General features: G+C 37.4%; 1 protein-coding gene across 2 annotated transcripts in view; it reads left to right on the forward strand.

Annotated features, from left to right (window-relative positions):
- LOC131671609 (mucin-5AC) overlaps window positions 1-13606 on the forward strand; it is a 76690-nt gene extending 63084 nt beyond the window's left edge. For both annotated transcript variants that reach the window (XM_058948168.1, XM_058948167.1), the window contains 4 exons: window positions 7001-7154; window positions 7240-7287; window positions 7540-7655; window positions 7730-13606. In XM_058948168.1, the coding sequence (XP_058804151.1) occupies window positions 7001-7154; window positions 7240-7287; window positions 7540-7655; window positions 7730-12193 (4782 nt within the window). In that variant the 3' untranslated portion in view covers window positions 12194-13606. The remainder of the gene's footprint in view (window positions 1-7000; window positions 7155-7239; window positions 7288-7539; window positions 7656-7729) is intronic.
- The last annotated feature ends 3356 nt before the right edge of the window (window positions 13607-16962 follow it).

The following is a 16962-nucleotide window of genomic DNA, read 5'->3' on the forward strand; positions in this document are numbered from 1 at the left end:
AAAAGGCTGATAATGTTACCAAGAATCAGTAAGGAAGAAATCGAATACTCGCATGGTCAATGGCTCAGGATCCCCATAGCTCTGTGTAATGTCAATATTTCTAATGAAGTTTTGCCAGTTTCATATTCAAGGAATGATTGAATATAAGAACTGTCATTTATCCTAACATGATTAATACTGACATCCCTTAAAACAATTGGAATACGTTATTAATGCTCTTGTGTTACAACTCACTTATTTTTCAAAAATAAAACATAAACTACTGACAAGTAACAAAGTCCCGATACAACGATTCAAACTGATACAATATATTCATAACAAATTCTGATAAAAAATTTAATTACCCAAGCGTCTAAAAATAAATTGAGATATTATCCCATTTCTAGCAAATTGGGATAATAAAGGGATATTTAAAAGAATTGGTGTTTTTACGACGTGCATAGAAAAAGCCGAAGCCTTAATTTTTCTCTAATCTGAATATCCGAAGGACTACGCGAGTTTTTGCCAATGAAAGCGTAATCCCGGAGCCGGCGCGCGTGCACATCCGCGTTATCTCGTGGTAGCTTTGGATGGCGTCAAAGCTAAGCTGCGCGGCGAGTGCGGACGAAGTCGGTACACGAAGGAGAGAGAAAGACGTGCGTCTGCGCTTCCGGCGGCGTTCATCAGATTGGCAAGACAATGGGATATTCCGTGACGCAATGGTATTATGGAACCGCGAGCGCGGGTCCTAACTCCTCCCGCCTCTCTCGTTCGCTTGCGTCTTCGTTTGAAATCCGCGCCCGTGCAGAGAGGCGAAATTCAGCGCGTTGCTTACTTTGCAAAAGTCAGTCGCCGGTGGCATCTTTGACCATGCCCAAGCACGATTTATTAGCGATGATGATTCACGCATATTTTGCACAATATTCCGCCGCAATTGGATTCCTGATATATTTACATTTCCGGACACCGAAATTGCTCGAACGAAAGCTTTTTTCTTCCCGAACAAAAGAAGAACGAACGAGAAACGTAGTTTTGGAAAATTTCCGAGCTTTTACGGGGAAAGTACATCGTGAACGAACTTTAGTAGGTCAATCAGCTTCCTCCGTTTAATTACCAGCTGTCGTCAAACGACTTTTCCCAAATTCTCTATAGCGTGAAAAGAAGCGCACACGGACAATACTGCGTACTTTCGGAACTATCTTGGAGTAAAGCACGCAAGCGCTTATAATAAATTTTCCACGGAAATCATCATCTTTGCGCGGCACTCTCATATCCCGTGATAGCCATCATTATTAAAGAGAATACATTGAAAATGCGCAGCAAGAAAAAAAAACAAGACGGTCAGGGCCAAGGAAGCCGAGCACTGCTAAAGTAGTTTGCGAATTAATTTCGGCTGTACGGAACCTACAGATATACCTTCGCGGAAGTAGCGCCGGCGCGTTTCCTACATTTTTCCTTGGCTCATTAAGAAGGCGTGAGTACAGCCGCAGCTCAGTTGGCTCATCCTCGCGACTGCCTTTGCTGCTGTTACGTGTTGAACCTTTCTCCTACTGCCGTGCACTCTTCCTTCTCGCGCAGATTCTCATTTTTCGCGCGCGCAAAGTCTTTCCTACGTGACTCCCGCGCTCCCGGAATCGAGTTACTTTATCAAAGTTCGCGCGCGAGGAATTTGATTTGGCGCGCGCGCCCGCGCGAGTGGCTTTCTTTTCATAAACTGCGAAACGGAGTGCTTCGTACCGGCTCTCTTGTACATTTTAATGAGTTCTGACCGCTAGCGAAAATGTTCGCCTCGAATTTTTCGAAAAACGTGAATTTTCGTTCTTTCTGTTTTTTTTTTTTTTTTTTTTTTTTTTTTATCGGCCGAAGCCAAAGAATTTATCCCTTGAACTATCGAAATGGAACATGAAAATTTAATTACACGTGAAAATCGAACTTTGAACAAGCCAAGAGAAATTCAAAAATTTCGAACTATGTAGGTTAACGTTCAATTACAGAAACGTTTCAAAATTAACTTTACATAATAATTATACCGGCATCCTATTATACCCAAAAGAAATGAAAAAAAGCAATCGTAAAAGAGGAAAATGAAAAAGTATGTAAAAAAACGAGCCTCTCGAAGTCACATACGAGAAAAAGAGAAAAAGGCATCGGATGATCATAACTCATCCCACTTAATACCAAGGGACGCGACGGATGTTATCCAACTGGACGAATTGCCTTGCATAACCGGCTTGATTTTATCCAGCAATTCCGTTTGCTTATACACCCGCCCTCCTCGAGTCATACGGCAAATCGGCTAAAGCAAATCTTTTCTTACTTTTTCTTTCCTTGTTGCAGCGCTTTTTTCCATCGGCAGCAAGCCGTGACCGCATCGATTTAACGATCGCTTAACTCATATTTCACGCCAGGCCGCGCTCGCGCGAGTAGTCCTTCGCAGCTCTGATAGCCGCACGTAGATAAAAAATTATCTAACATGTGTATTACGCGCACCATTTTTTCCTCCTCGTACTCCTTTATAGAAGTGCTTGCGTTGTATCGGTTACTGACTGACGTAGTTAATATTATTCACCGAGTTATTGTTTCGTGCTGTTCTCTCTCGCTATGCTAATGAGTTGGCTTCTCTCTCTCTCTTTCTCTTTCTTTTTACTGTGTTTATCTTGCGCTCCGGCGCTGATTGTTTTTTAATGTCGCAGAACTAATTATCGACGTTGCGCGCGTTCATTGCACTGTAGCATTTCCATTCCTATAATTAATAATCCATATTCAGCAAATGTAGATAGACTTATTACACTGAACTTTTTGTTTATGTAGAACGATAGGCGTCGATCAAACTCGAGATTATTAAAACTTCTAAAAGTTGAAACGGAATTTTCGCGAAAGTGACGTGCTGTAATATAGAGTGTAACGTACATATATCACATAAAACGTGGAGAATATTTGGAATGCAAATAATCAAAGTTTATATGATTGGTCGCATCTTGTGAGCATAGAATCCCACCGTGAAATCAGAACCGAACTACGCGACTTTCTTATTGCGCGAGGGGATTCATGCACGCCAGGGTGAATATATCGTGATCCTCTGAGAATTTAATCTAAGTTGGAGTCTCACTCCCTCTCTCTCTCTCATCATCGCAGTTTCACGCATGCGGACTCCCCGGCACGCCTCACATATATACATATACATACCGATACTAATATATGCAACTTTGAAACATTTTGCAAGAAGCATCCCCCGAGTTCAAAGAGAGTGTATTTGGATGGTCAAACGCCTCTGTTATTTCAGAGTGGAATCGCATTTAATGAGCGCAATACATACCTTTATCAATTGAAAATTTTGCTAGAACGAGAGAAAAGCAAACGAAATGAACTATTGAATTATTTACGCGAGAATGATGAATTTACTTGCAAATCTCTAGCAAACAACAGTTTGGTGCAAAGTTTCCAAGTTTTCCATTAAAATTTCATGCATCAATAATTCCAAGTTTTCCAGCTCCTTACTATTCTAGTTTACATCCAATGACAAGATCTCGCAGCAAGTTTCTTAATTAAACAAACAAAATGCACACGTAGGCTGCCTTAATTATCATTTATTCGTATGCAAAACAAAATATCAAAACGTTTCTATAGACTACGGACGAAAGAGTGCGGTAGTGGTAATTTGAATGTCGCGCATTCCACTGTCACGTACCCGTAGCGAGGTTTGCGCAAAGGCCGCCGAAAAAACACGGACCGCCCTTATTTTTCACCTGGCTTACCTTTGAAAGAAAAAAAAAACTACGTAGAGATTGGCCATCTACGCATACACATGCGCTCGCCGAGCAAAAACAAATCGCCAACAGTGTAACATCTGCCACGTGGTGCGCGCCAATAGGCCTTTCCCTTCTTCAAGAAGACCTTGGACTTATCCTATGCTCTCTCTCTCTCTCTGTGCAACTGGAACACATGCACTCCCGCCAGTACTCTTTTGCTCTCCTAACTATATATAGGTACTGTGTACGTTGTGCCTTCCTAATATATTCCAACGAAGAATTTCGACAGCCAGAGGATTGCTTCTACATAGGCGCACGTATGTATATGTGTTATGAGAGGCTTTCCTTATTACGTTGCGCGCGTTCTTTATGGGGAGCGAGCCGCACACGAGATCGGATTTTTGTTGCTCGCTGTTGTCCTAGATAAATCGTTTCGTGATTTTAAGTGGCTTGCAAAGGTATTTGATTATATTTTTTCCGTGGATCATTGATAATACTATATGCATCGTGATTAGATGAAACTCACAGGCTGCTTAGTTTGGAAAGACCGATAAATTTATTATTTGCATACTTAAAATTTTCACAAATTATAATATAATGTGCATGATTAAAGCTCAATAAAACTCGAGATTCATGTTATATTCATAATTTGCTGAATTAATTTTCTTATGCATTTTTAAAGCACGGCTTATGTGCATAGGTTTCTGTACCACGTAACTTTTATGGATATAGATCTACAAAATTTTATAGAGCACTTCGCATAATTTACACCTCCGCTTATTGATTCTGTAGAATGTATACCCGGTGTATACACAGCTTGTGTTCGTATTAAAATGTAATGGGCGCAGGTATGACGCAAATGACGTAATACGTATTTGGCCTGTAGAGCAGTGCTCGGGGAATGCGCGCTGAGGAGGAGAACGAACATTTCCTCGATGTACCCTCAAGATTTTTGGCAAAGTGCTGATGCTGCTATCGAAACAATAGGAATTTCCGTTGGGCGATCAAGCAATAATAACGTGTTTGGTCCAAGCAGCGAGGACGGTGCGCGTAGGAAATTGAAAACTTGATTTACGTTCAATCACTTGACGCACACAGTGAGTATTGGAAACTCTCTCGGAACATGTGCATTATACGATGCAAATATCCTCTGATCGACGTGCCGCGCTCATACCTTTTTGCGCGCTCGCAGAAGGGAAAAGCTTGTCGAAACGAAATAAACTTTGCCGATTACAAAACTTTACGCGCGAGACGGTCGAACATTTACGGGTAGGCTGCTCCTTTTGCTGAAAAGTTCGCCGAAACAAGCGTCATTTTTACGAATCGATTTGCGGTATTACAACAAGTACCTGTGACAGTGAGCTGTTCATCTGTGTACAACTAAATGCGTCAAGCGAGCTAAAATGAGCGAGGAAGTTTCTAGAACTACATGCAGTCAAACTGCTTCGCTAATTATCTCATGGTGCTTTATTTACTCGTGGTTCGGAGGTTAGCAACGCCACTCTTTATTTTCGATGTACATTTTTAGTACTCGTATTCATATTCACAAGCAGTTTGCATGAATTACTTTATAATCTTTTTCCGTCTCTTCTGCAGGCAACTAATTTACTTTAGTCAAGAATTTCCAGCTATTTGATCAGAATTACGGTACCTAATTAAGGAGTCACGATGTTAACCAAAAACAGTTTTATATTGAACTCGTCAACGGGAAACCGAATAAAATTAATTTAACAGCAAAAATCCGCTTAAAAATTTCATACTTATAAAATGTTATACTTATTTGCAAAGTTATGCTTTAATCAAATCAATGATTAAGCTGGACCATTTAGCAATCATACCTTTTAAATTGTGTCTACTTTTAATGAAATCGATTAAGCCGTTCCGATTTTTATATATGCGCGGGTCAAATTAGGTCATACAGAATCTTCTTCTCTTGCAACTTGCTAAAAATAAATAAATAGCAAAATTGAATAAAAGATCGTTAGTAGATTGTTAGCAAATAAATTTTTTAAAGACTATTTAAAAATCAAATGCACAAAATCGTTATATTCCAATGAAATTGCATTTAATTATTATAAAAAATAATAATTACGTGTTCATCGCTATTCGAGTCATGTTCTCATATAACGAGCATCGGAATCAGAAAACCCCTGGAGAATATGCATTCACTCGTGATCGAGCTCGTGGATGGTTGCTATTTGACAGGAGACGCTGAGCGTCGGTGCGCCATTCATCGGTCTTCCTCTCACCCATATTACCATAGAAAGTGCAACGCGTCACTTGCACGCACATACATCTCTCGTTGCTTCCAAAATAAATACCGAATAAAGCAATAAAAGTCTCTCTCTCTGTCTCTCTCTCTCTCTCTTTACTCCCGCGCGCGCTTATTTAATTATCACACGCGAAAAGAGAGCACAAAGCATAACTGTAGGCGTGCACGTTATGCGATTCACTGTATACGATAGCCATCTCTCGCAGTAGTAGCAAACAGCGTGTGCGGAGCTCTCTTTTGAAAAAGTTCTCACGCGGCGCTCTGCGTGATTCCATTAACGAAGTAGAATGGGCTTTAGAGTCCTAGCGATAACAATGAAACGCTCGCTCTCGTGAATCGCGTCCGAAAAGAGAAAGAAACTCGGGCGAGTGTAAGAGAGAGAGAGAGAGAGAGAGAGAGACGAGTGACATTGTACGCGTGCAAAAGCTCAGGGCGACGGAGAAAGACAGTTTTCTTCCGTCGACACATTGCCGCGGGGCACGATTAGAACAAGAGTGAGAGAAACGAGATTTTTACTTGGGCCAAGTTGCGTAAGCCCCGAGAGTGGCTTCCTTCCTCTTTCTTTCCTTTCGCTTCTTTCCTGTTTCCGTTTTCTTTTATTTCCAAGACGATGACGTTTCCCTCGTAAAATGTTTATCGGGACCTCTCTTATTGTTGTGCACGTACTAGATGTTTTATTGTTGTTTACCTCTTTCGGTTTCAAAGTGAATTTGAATTTACGGCCACCTGCTTACTCGAGCAACGAGGAGAAATGTCGTTTTCATATGCCACGAGCACGACTTTTAATGATCATTTTATTTGACATTTATAACAAGACATGAAAAACTTTGTATTATTTTATTATCCATGGGAAATCTTTATATTTGACAAATAACGCAATCTTCAAATGCACAATATCCGAAAAGAACGAGAATTCTTTTTACAGCGATTTATCATTCTATGAAAATCATCAACAAATATTTTATCTGATGATTATTCTAAATTATCAATTTAATTTTAGACATTTGACGATGACGCAAGATCGAGATTACCGGAATTCCTCACCGAGTTGGATGTGGCGAGCGCTGAGGCATCGGTGGAAGACGTCGAGGCATTAAGGAAAATCGTTAAAAGACTTGCACCCGAAAAGAATGGCGAGTACCTTGGGATACGAGGTTTATTTCATTTCACTATTAACAACGAATTAACATTATACGCCAAGTGTTATATATCTAATCAATCATGATATTCTCTCTGTAGTATATTTTGCGAACAAAAATCTGCTGAAGAAATGGCTGAAGGGAGCGGGTATAATATACTTTTAAACTAATACAATATTTACCAGTTCTATTAATCATTGTAAAATAATTTCCATACATATTTTAGTTATTACCTAATTCTGTAACATATATGCATGCATATAAATGTCATTTGATAATACTTCACCGTTAACTGTAATTACCAATATTTTTGATTTTACTAATGCCTTCAGTTGTCATTAAAATAAGTAATTTCTTCGATTTACGTTAAATCTGTAATAACTTTTCCACTTTATTTTAGAAATTACGGGGCAACCAGGAGTGGATTATCCTGCGTTGACGACAATACCTTCTACTTCGTTCAGCTGCCGCGGTCAGAAAGGCGGTTATTATGCTGACTTGGACACTAACTGTCAAGTGGGTATCAGTATCGGACTATCTTTTTTCATTGAGTAAAATGAAAAAACTTTCAATGAAATTATTATTTTTAGGTTTTCCATATATGCGATAATGGACGTAAAATCTCATTTCTGTGTCCGAACGGCACCATCTTTCAACAGTCGCAATTGATTTGCGACTGGTGGTTCAAGGTGGACTGCAGCAAATCAGCCGAGTTGTACGAGCAGAGCGCTGAATTCTTTGCCGAAGAAGAACGAAAACGAATTGAGAAGAAGAAAATGACCTCGGAATTTCACAGAGCAACGGACAACGAGGACAATAGTGATCATTTCTTCGCGAATTCGAATTATGATGGTCGACAAAACGGTAGACAAAATCCCTACGGTCAATCTGCCGTGCAAAATCAATTGCCTAACGGCCAAGGCACAAAATCAACGGCATCGTTCGATCCTAATCAAGTTTATAATAGACAAAGTACTCGAAGTCAGTCAACCAGCCAATACCATCAAGACACCGCAGTCACTCGAGCCAAGGACGAGTATGGCAAGCCACCAAGTAGCCGACAGCAGAATCAACTACTTTCCAATGATGGAAAATCAAATCACGAACAAAGAGGATCGAACAAGTACTATAACAATCAAGCCAAAACAAGCCAAGAGGACGAATATTATGGCTCCGCGGCAAACGTCAATGCTCAGCAGAGCGTCAAGTCGTCGAAGCCACGTACGTTCACCCGACAGAACTTCAACGGCGGAGTTCAAAAGGTTACGCCCTCATACACGGAGGTCACGACTTTCCGTACGTCCACTACTGTCAGTCCTATACGTGAATTCCAGCATTTGGCCGAGAGCGCGGCATTCGCCTCTAGCCGTGGCAATCGATACAAAGCCCACAACTCGAATCAGTTCAACAGCTTCTATTCCAACAACAAAGCTACGACCTTTGCTGCCACTGCCGCCACTGTAGATACCATGCAGCAGCAGTCTACCGCCACCACTACGGTCAGCTCCTCTAAAGATCGAATTAACCCACACAGCTTTGTGCGATCGCGTATCCCTGCCTTCCCTGGACCCACTTTCACGCCTATTTACAAACCAAGGACTACCACTGTCTCCCCGACTACTACTCAACGCCCTTATACTAATACTGATTACTTCAGACAGAATTATCAGGAGCAGACTACGACTAATAATGGCAATTACGAGACTACAACGCTTTATCCAGACTTCACCACCACGGACTCGTCTTTTACTTATACTACGAGTGCTTATCGGGATCGAAACACAAATGCTCCACAGACAACTTTCAAAGGCGATCGATATGCCACCAATATGCCAACAACGAGACAATATTTTACCAGAGACTTCTACACAGAAACCACCACTATTCAACCGTTCACAACGACAACTGCGAATCATAACAGTGCTGAGTTTACTACTCGCTATACGGATAATTATTCGGGATCCTTCACCACTGTGAGGCCGGTTTACCATGGTGCACAGAATTACAATACAGCGAATAACTCCGAAGAAGATAGAACCACAACTCCAGCAATTATATATGCCGATGACATTCAAGCTCAAGATATCGCAAGATTCGGATCATCGAAATTTTCAACCAAAAAACCAGCCAAATTGCAATCTACGTACCAGCAGAATTTTATTAGTGGATCTACTGAGAAACCAAATAGAAATAATAGTAGTCAAAGTTTTAATTCAGTCATTCCACTTCGTACATCGAGTCTTTACGATAGTAGTGTGACTTATCAACAGGGAAAAATTGCATCCACGTTACCTCCATACGTACCATTCACAAAGAATTATGCTTTCAGTACCACTAAGAAGCCAAATTACACACCAGTAAGCACGAATTTTATTCAAAACAACAAGAAGTCTGAAAACTACGTACAATCTAATTTTGGAAAGTCAGGAAATAGAGCAACGTACTTACCGGAGAAAACAACTCAATCATCAATTATTGCAGATAAAAGTGTTTTGGATAGTAGACCCGCTAATGAGAGAGAACACGCTTTAAACATGTTGAAATCTCTTCAAGGACTTGAAGGCAATTCGCCAAATCTAAATCTCAATAACTATAATAATACTAGAACTGGACTTGATGTACCAGTCTCTTCAGGGCCATCAACTTTGCATTCTTTGGCATTGTACTTTGCTAATGCAGATGATGATGAAAATTACGATAATGAAAAACCCACTGACTCTGCAATAAATGTAGAATACTTTGAAACGACACCGAATCCTATAGCTAGAAAGAATACTTCTGTTATTGATCTACCAGCAAGTATTTTGACTCATCACACTATTAGTTCATATGCGGAACTTTTTAATCTGAATAATGCACTTGAAAATAATATCACTGGTGATCAAAGTTATGATAACAGCGATGAAAATCTTACTGATGAGGACAGTGACTTAGATATCCAGCAGAGTGAAGGTCCATTAAGTGGTGTCAAAAAATCTAATAATACTAAATTAAGAGAATTGGCTCAAGTTTTTACTCAGGCGTTATCTGCTTACTTACAAGACCCAGAAACATTCAAAAAAGTCTTAACTGAGATAAGACCAACTGAACCTCCACAAAGTGAAAATGAAATAACAACTCAAACAACAACTGAAGATTATCCATCCGTCACAAAAGAAAAAGACGAAGTACTTGATTTTTCAGATGACAATAATGGTGTAAGAAGGAGAAGGCCAACGACTACGCCACTGCCAGAAACTACTAAAGATAATGGAAGAGAGACTACCTATCAACCGTACTATACTCCTGATTATTTCACAACAACAACGCAATATCCAGACGAATCTTTGAATGAAGCTCAGAGCAGTTATGGCAATCAAGGAAAAGTAGATAAAAAATTGTCTTATTTACCTAACAATATTGATGATATAAAGAAATTAAAAGAAATTCAAAATTATAAATCTACTACGAATAGTGTCAGTAGTTCTAGTGACTCTGGCCAAGAATACGAAAATTATTTCCCTAGCGAACCAAGTAGATATGGTGGTTTTCAAAATAATTCTGCGAGCTCTTATACTCCTTATGGAAAGTATGTTAAACCATTAAACTCAACCCCAATAAGTGATAATTATATTGCTTCATCAACCCCTGCATCTTACGAAGTCGCCGCACCCCAAAGTCAAAGTTTTACGCTCAGTAAATCAAGTGCCAATGTCAATGATCGTCTTCATGAAGACTTGACACCTCCAGCAATTCCAAGTTATCAGACCTCAAATACTATCAACTCGATACCAACTAGCACCACTCAGACTAGACCAGTTGATGCTGGAATTCAGAATAATCACGTTACACCCGTCTACAAGAAACCACAAGAGTCAGTAACCACAACAAGAGAACCATTCAGAATACGGTACTACGATACAACACCTAAGCAGCAGCAATCTGAAAATCTCGTAACGGCTAGCAGTATTCATTCGAACTTTGGTAACAACTTTGATATTAATAGTAAATTTCGTGAAACTGAGAGGCCAGTTAATACTCAAAAACATCCGAATAATCATAATAATCATTGGACTTCGTCTCCAACGGTGACGCAATTATGGGAAACGACTGTATTCATTGATCCTGATCATATCAATCGTGGATTGGATAATGATCCAAGAATCACTCAAGCATCAAACGTTGATTTCAGAAGTACGACTCCCAGTTCGAGGGATGATTTTTTAAACAGCGATGTAAGCAATTCCGTAACACCTCAGAATTTTCTTGCCGATCCTTCAACGCCATGGCAATGGGTATCAAATAATAATGATGCACCAACAGCATTCACCTTGTTACCAAATGCATTTGGAAATACCGATTTTACAGCGACACCAACTCCGACATATACTACTAAATCCAGTATAACGACAACTCTTACTACATCGATCACAGCAACAAATGCTATTTCTGAGCGTGACCAAGGCATACCCACGAGAATAAGTGTATTCAACGTGACCGAGAACGAGATTGAAAAAGCTCACATGATGTTTGGAAGTTTGAATGAAACTAGTTCAAAGACGTTGATGAAAGTCATGAAGCAAGCCGACAATAATGCCACAGTCAGGCAGTTGGTACTACTGCTCATCAGTCATTGTAATGGACCAATGAACAAGACTATGGAAGAGGAGAAGGAACAATTACTTAATGCACTATTGAGAATGCCTGTGCACGAATTCACCACAGAAGAATCTAGAGAATTAATCAAAGGCATTAGTACCTTACAACTACCTATTGGCATATCGACAATAGAGACAAGAAATCCAACAAAGACGACTACAACAACTATTTTTTCTACATCCACTTTATCACCGAAAGAACCTGCAGTAACAACGTTTAGAAGTCGATCAGGACGAAAATTCAAATCGACAACTACAAACCCAACCAGGAGCAACTCAAACAAAGTCGTCGAAAGGTCTGATAGATCATCCACTGGCACAAGAAATCTTGTCCCTGTAGATGAAGCTACTGCATCTGATAATAGGGCACTAGATCTTCTTAGGTCATTATATACAATAGCCGCCAAATGGGGTTGAACAGTTTGAAGATTTTTGGGATACATGATCGCAGACTGTCTGTTTTTTATATTGTTTTACGCTAGAATATTTGACGTTTATTCGAATATTCATGAGATTCGAAGCGTAAATTCAATTACATGCTTAATTCGATGATATTATTGTTTTGAATTTGAACAAGTCTATTTTAAATAAAATTATAATTCAAACTGACAGCACGTTAGTATGATATAAAATATCCTATTAAATAACAGAGACATTTTGATGTGCAAATTCTGAATATGAGTGTTGTAAAGCAGACTTTAGATAGCAATCGTGAGCCCAACTTTGTTTAATGGAAATACAAATTATCAGCCAGCACAAACAAAGTATGTAGCGATAATTGTTCACGAAACTCAAAGACTCTAAGTGGATGTTAACGCAGTCTAAAAATATCTATACATGAAAACTTATAAATTTACGTTGATCTTTTATCTTTGCACGATAATTGTATTTAATGCATTTTATCGGTTACCATAGTCTATAGTCCTATATAATATATAACGTAAAAATATGCCGAAGGTCCTTCTTTTTTTGAGTTTTGACCTCGCAAAAATAAATGAGATAACATTTTTTTCGTTCTCGTTCCTAATTCTGACAAGTTAAGCTCTGTTCCAAGTGCCGAACAGGTCACCACAGAGATTATTGCATTTTATTTTAGCTTAGTCGACAAAGAAATTTTTATTCCATAGTATATATTTTAACATGAATCGAAATATTAATAAGGTATCTAGAACAATTTCACAGATTGTTTTCAGAAATTTCTTATGAGTGTATTATTGAACAAAATAGTGTCTTTGTTTCTGAGCAATCGAGTTCTGTATTATCTCTAATAGTTTATACATATTTTCAGCCTGCATTAAAATTAACAAAGATGTCGTAAAAGAGTATTGAAAAATTGACTGAATTTTCTAATTTTTTACAAAGATTTTGTATTAAGTCGTTTATGTTATTCTTCAATAGGATTTCGTCCTCAAATATCATAGTAAAACTAGATATTTTTTTCATTTTTACGTAATATATTGAATCGCAGGCTGAATATTCGCCATAGTTGAGAAGTTGAATATATAAAAGCCGTTAAAAATCAAAATTATTTATTCCATTTTTCATAATTTGTAAGTCAATATTCTGTAAACTTTGAAAGATTAATGTATTATCAATACAAGTGTACGGTGTCGGTTAAAAAAGTTAAGTGAAATTAAATTATCCGTTCAGCAGGTCCTCGAAGATCTATTGTTAGATCAAACTGATTTTCGGATCGTTAGTAAATTTCAATGGTGTTTCTTCCTTAAAAAAACACAGACGCTATATGCGGATTTTATTTCGATGTGAATGCGTGGATTTATGAAGTAGATGTATCGATTTTATGTAAAATATGTTTGTACAGAATGTGAATAAATAAATGAGGGTTTTGTTATAATAAACCATAAAAATTATCATTATTCCCACCAGAGTTAACGCAATACATTCATCTAAAATTGCTGAGCTTTCAGACTATTTCTATAAAAATTTTAACTATCGTAACCATTTACATGATATTATTTCAAAATGTTATATTTATCGAAATAAATGAGAGAGACTTTCTTAGTTTTTTTTCTGTAAAATTGAATTAAAATGCCAATATTTCATAAAACCATTTCATCACAATAGCATAATATTTCGCATTCTACGAATCATTGCAATATTACAAAAATTCTCAATCACCGATCAAGACAACTAATAAAAGCGACAAAGAAAGCCGACAATATGATAATTTCAAGATAGTTTGAAAGTTTATACCGCTACCTTTTTACACACAATAGCAATAAGGCAACGGCGGCAGGAATAAAACTACTGGCAACGGCCTATTGTGAAATGCAAAGCCATATCCATCAGAGCCTCACCCAGGCGCCGTTTTCGTTGTTAGGGAAATCCTTTTACTGCTCTCGCAAACATTTTCAAGCAATTTCGAGGTGCTGCGTAAACGACCGAAAAAATTGTATACTTTTTCCAAAGGAGATAAATCGAACGTGCACGCGCGAGCTATCAACGTTAGTTCGATTCGAAAGATCGAAGAACTGGCTAACTGTAGACAAGTACGCAAATAGCTGTTATTATATTTCTTTCCATCCTATTTCTTTTTTTTCCGTATTTTTATAAAAGATGACACTGATTGATTGTGTTTATATATGTTTCATCCATCATAAACGTTTTCGATAAATTGCCAAGATAAAAAAAAATATAAAATTTGTAGCATTTGTAATATGATAAATAGGATGAATATAATTGGTATAATTATCTGATCTTATATTGCAATAAATAAGATCTTAGCGTACATAAAAATAGTAATTCGTTGATTTTACAACAAGGCGCTGTTTTAATGAAATTAATATAACAGTATATAATAAAATATAATCTGCGAGTTAAATAACAATATATTTTAAAATTACATTCACATATTAAAATAAAAATGATAACATGAGATATTATCGAGATATAACGTAGACGAATTTAGCTTAACGATATTACAAATCATAATTTAAATAAACCAAACAATGACTAATCGTGCAAGTGAAGACATATAACGAAGTATGTGTGCGTAAAAAAATTAAATTATTCAAATGAAATCGCAGATATAATGACGTAGCGTCCTGTAATCTAGACATGTATATAGACAACGCATAAACATTCAAAATGTATGGTAGCATAGTTTTTTCCTGCTTGTATGTATTTTTTTCTCGTTGAAATCCTCGCGTACAATTTTCTTAGCAATCGAGCGCCGCGCGCGCGTGGTGCAGTTATGAAAATGCGAACGCGGATAATCATCGTGAAAGTCGAGACTCTGCCGAGCTCCAAGACACGTAGAATGCATAATGCGCAAGGATGCCTATATGGAATATACCATACTGACACAACATTTAAAAGTGTAAGTGAATCCTCAGGTGCGTTAGGCAAAAAGAGGTTGACACGAGATTATAATTGCACTAGCAATTTTTGACGATGCGCCTGCATAGTTTGAAATTTTCACGTCTGAGTGATTTTAACATAGCGAAATAGTAAGGCTGTAATTTTGGCATGGGGACCAGTAGATTATCAACGGCTATATGATGAAACAAATCTCTTGATACTAATATTTCCTAACGTAATGCCATCGATAAATGTAATGTTATTAATAACAGCTGAATGAAGAAACTGCTGCATGAACATTTGACGTGAATGTAAAAAAAGATCTTATGGATATACGATTCAAAAACAAATACAAATGATTCATATGACTACATGAAAATTAATCGATAATGTTATCAATAATTAATCAAATTAATTTATTATATCTTTTGAGTTGTATAAATACTGTCGATTATTGATATAGAGTATTTTTTGTCACCAATTTTGAACATAAGGTGATAATTAATACTTATAGATTTAAACATATTACTTTTCAGTTATATCCAGAACGATTTCCAATCATATCCAGAAAAATAGTTTTTATATTTCTTTTGCACGAAGTATGTATGTGTATGGAATCCGGAAAATAAAGATCTGTGAAAAGCTTCACGCTGTCGTACATACACTGCACCTAGTTAAGTTTCTTTAATTTCATTCGCTATGTGAAGTCATGGGCCAAGTATTAAATTTCCAGTGCCAACATTGGGGCATTATACTATTTTTGTGGCTGTCGTAAGCCAGCTATCTCTAGAGGATCTCCATGAAGACGTGACACTTACTAAATAGATATCTACCTACTTTCATACTCTATGACAAATGCGGGAATCGTGGCGCCAAAGCCCGCATGCATGTGGGGCGCATCTCGAGCAGCGAGCTGTATGAACGACTTTTTCCTTTCAGCGAGAATTTTGCAATTTTTCGGATTTTTTTGTGATCAAGAGCAGGGCTCTATAAATTTAGTCTGCTTTTGGCTGTCAATTCCTTATCACTGATGTTCTTGCGGATGTTGGGAGCAGTTAATTTTTATTCACTTGTTGAAATTTAAGTATTAGGGTAGGCTACATTATCGTACATACTGCACCGATCCGTGGGATTTGGATTTACTGACATGAAAAATAATGCAAAGAATTTTGAAAGTGTTTAACTAAATTATTTATCTGCTTTTTCAAAAGTAATTTTTATATATTAGTTATGTACTCATACAAAAAAGATCGACGTAATCCCAGACTTCGAACTATTTCAGTGAATCAATAAAATTTTTTTTTCACCTTAGTTTATGATATACGTATGTTTATGTAACGTACACATACAATAACTTTTATGAAGAAAACGTGTACATAAAGCTATTAAACTTTATAGGCTTCGTACGTTTAGCTACAGAGAGAAAAAATATACATATAAGTAGGTCACCTATTATTGTTAAGTGCTGACAATAATGCAGAGATAGATGAATCTTCATGTGGAATGTAAGTGAATACATGGTTAGAGAACAACTTTTAATATTCGTAATCTTTTGCGTGACCTTTGCTTAAAAAAAGTGATAAAATCAGTGACTAGAGTAGTTACGTAAAATGTAAATCTGAGAAGATGATTAAATAAATTTATAAGGGTTATATCATATATCTTTCATGTCTTATTATCACGTATATGAGAAAAAGAAAGATAGCGAGTTAGTGAAGTATAATGAAGTGTTGGAATACAGGCTTTTAAGAACTTCAATATCGAGGAATGTTTGCGTGCAACAAATGAAATTTTCTAAGTGTAAAATATTTTACTCAATTAGATGTTAATGTTAAATTTTACAATGTTGCGTGATTTTTTACTGG

The sequence above is a fragment of the Phymastichus coffea genome, unplaced genomic scaffold (genome assembly GCF_024137745.1).
Source record: "Phymastichus coffea isolate CEN01 unplaced genomic scaffold, Cenicafe_Pcof_1.1 PCOF00130, whole genome shotgun sequence".
In the NCBI taxonomy this organism is placed as follows: Eukaryota; Metazoa; Arthropoda; class Insecta; order Hymenoptera; family Eulophidae; genus Phymastichus; species Phymastichus coffea.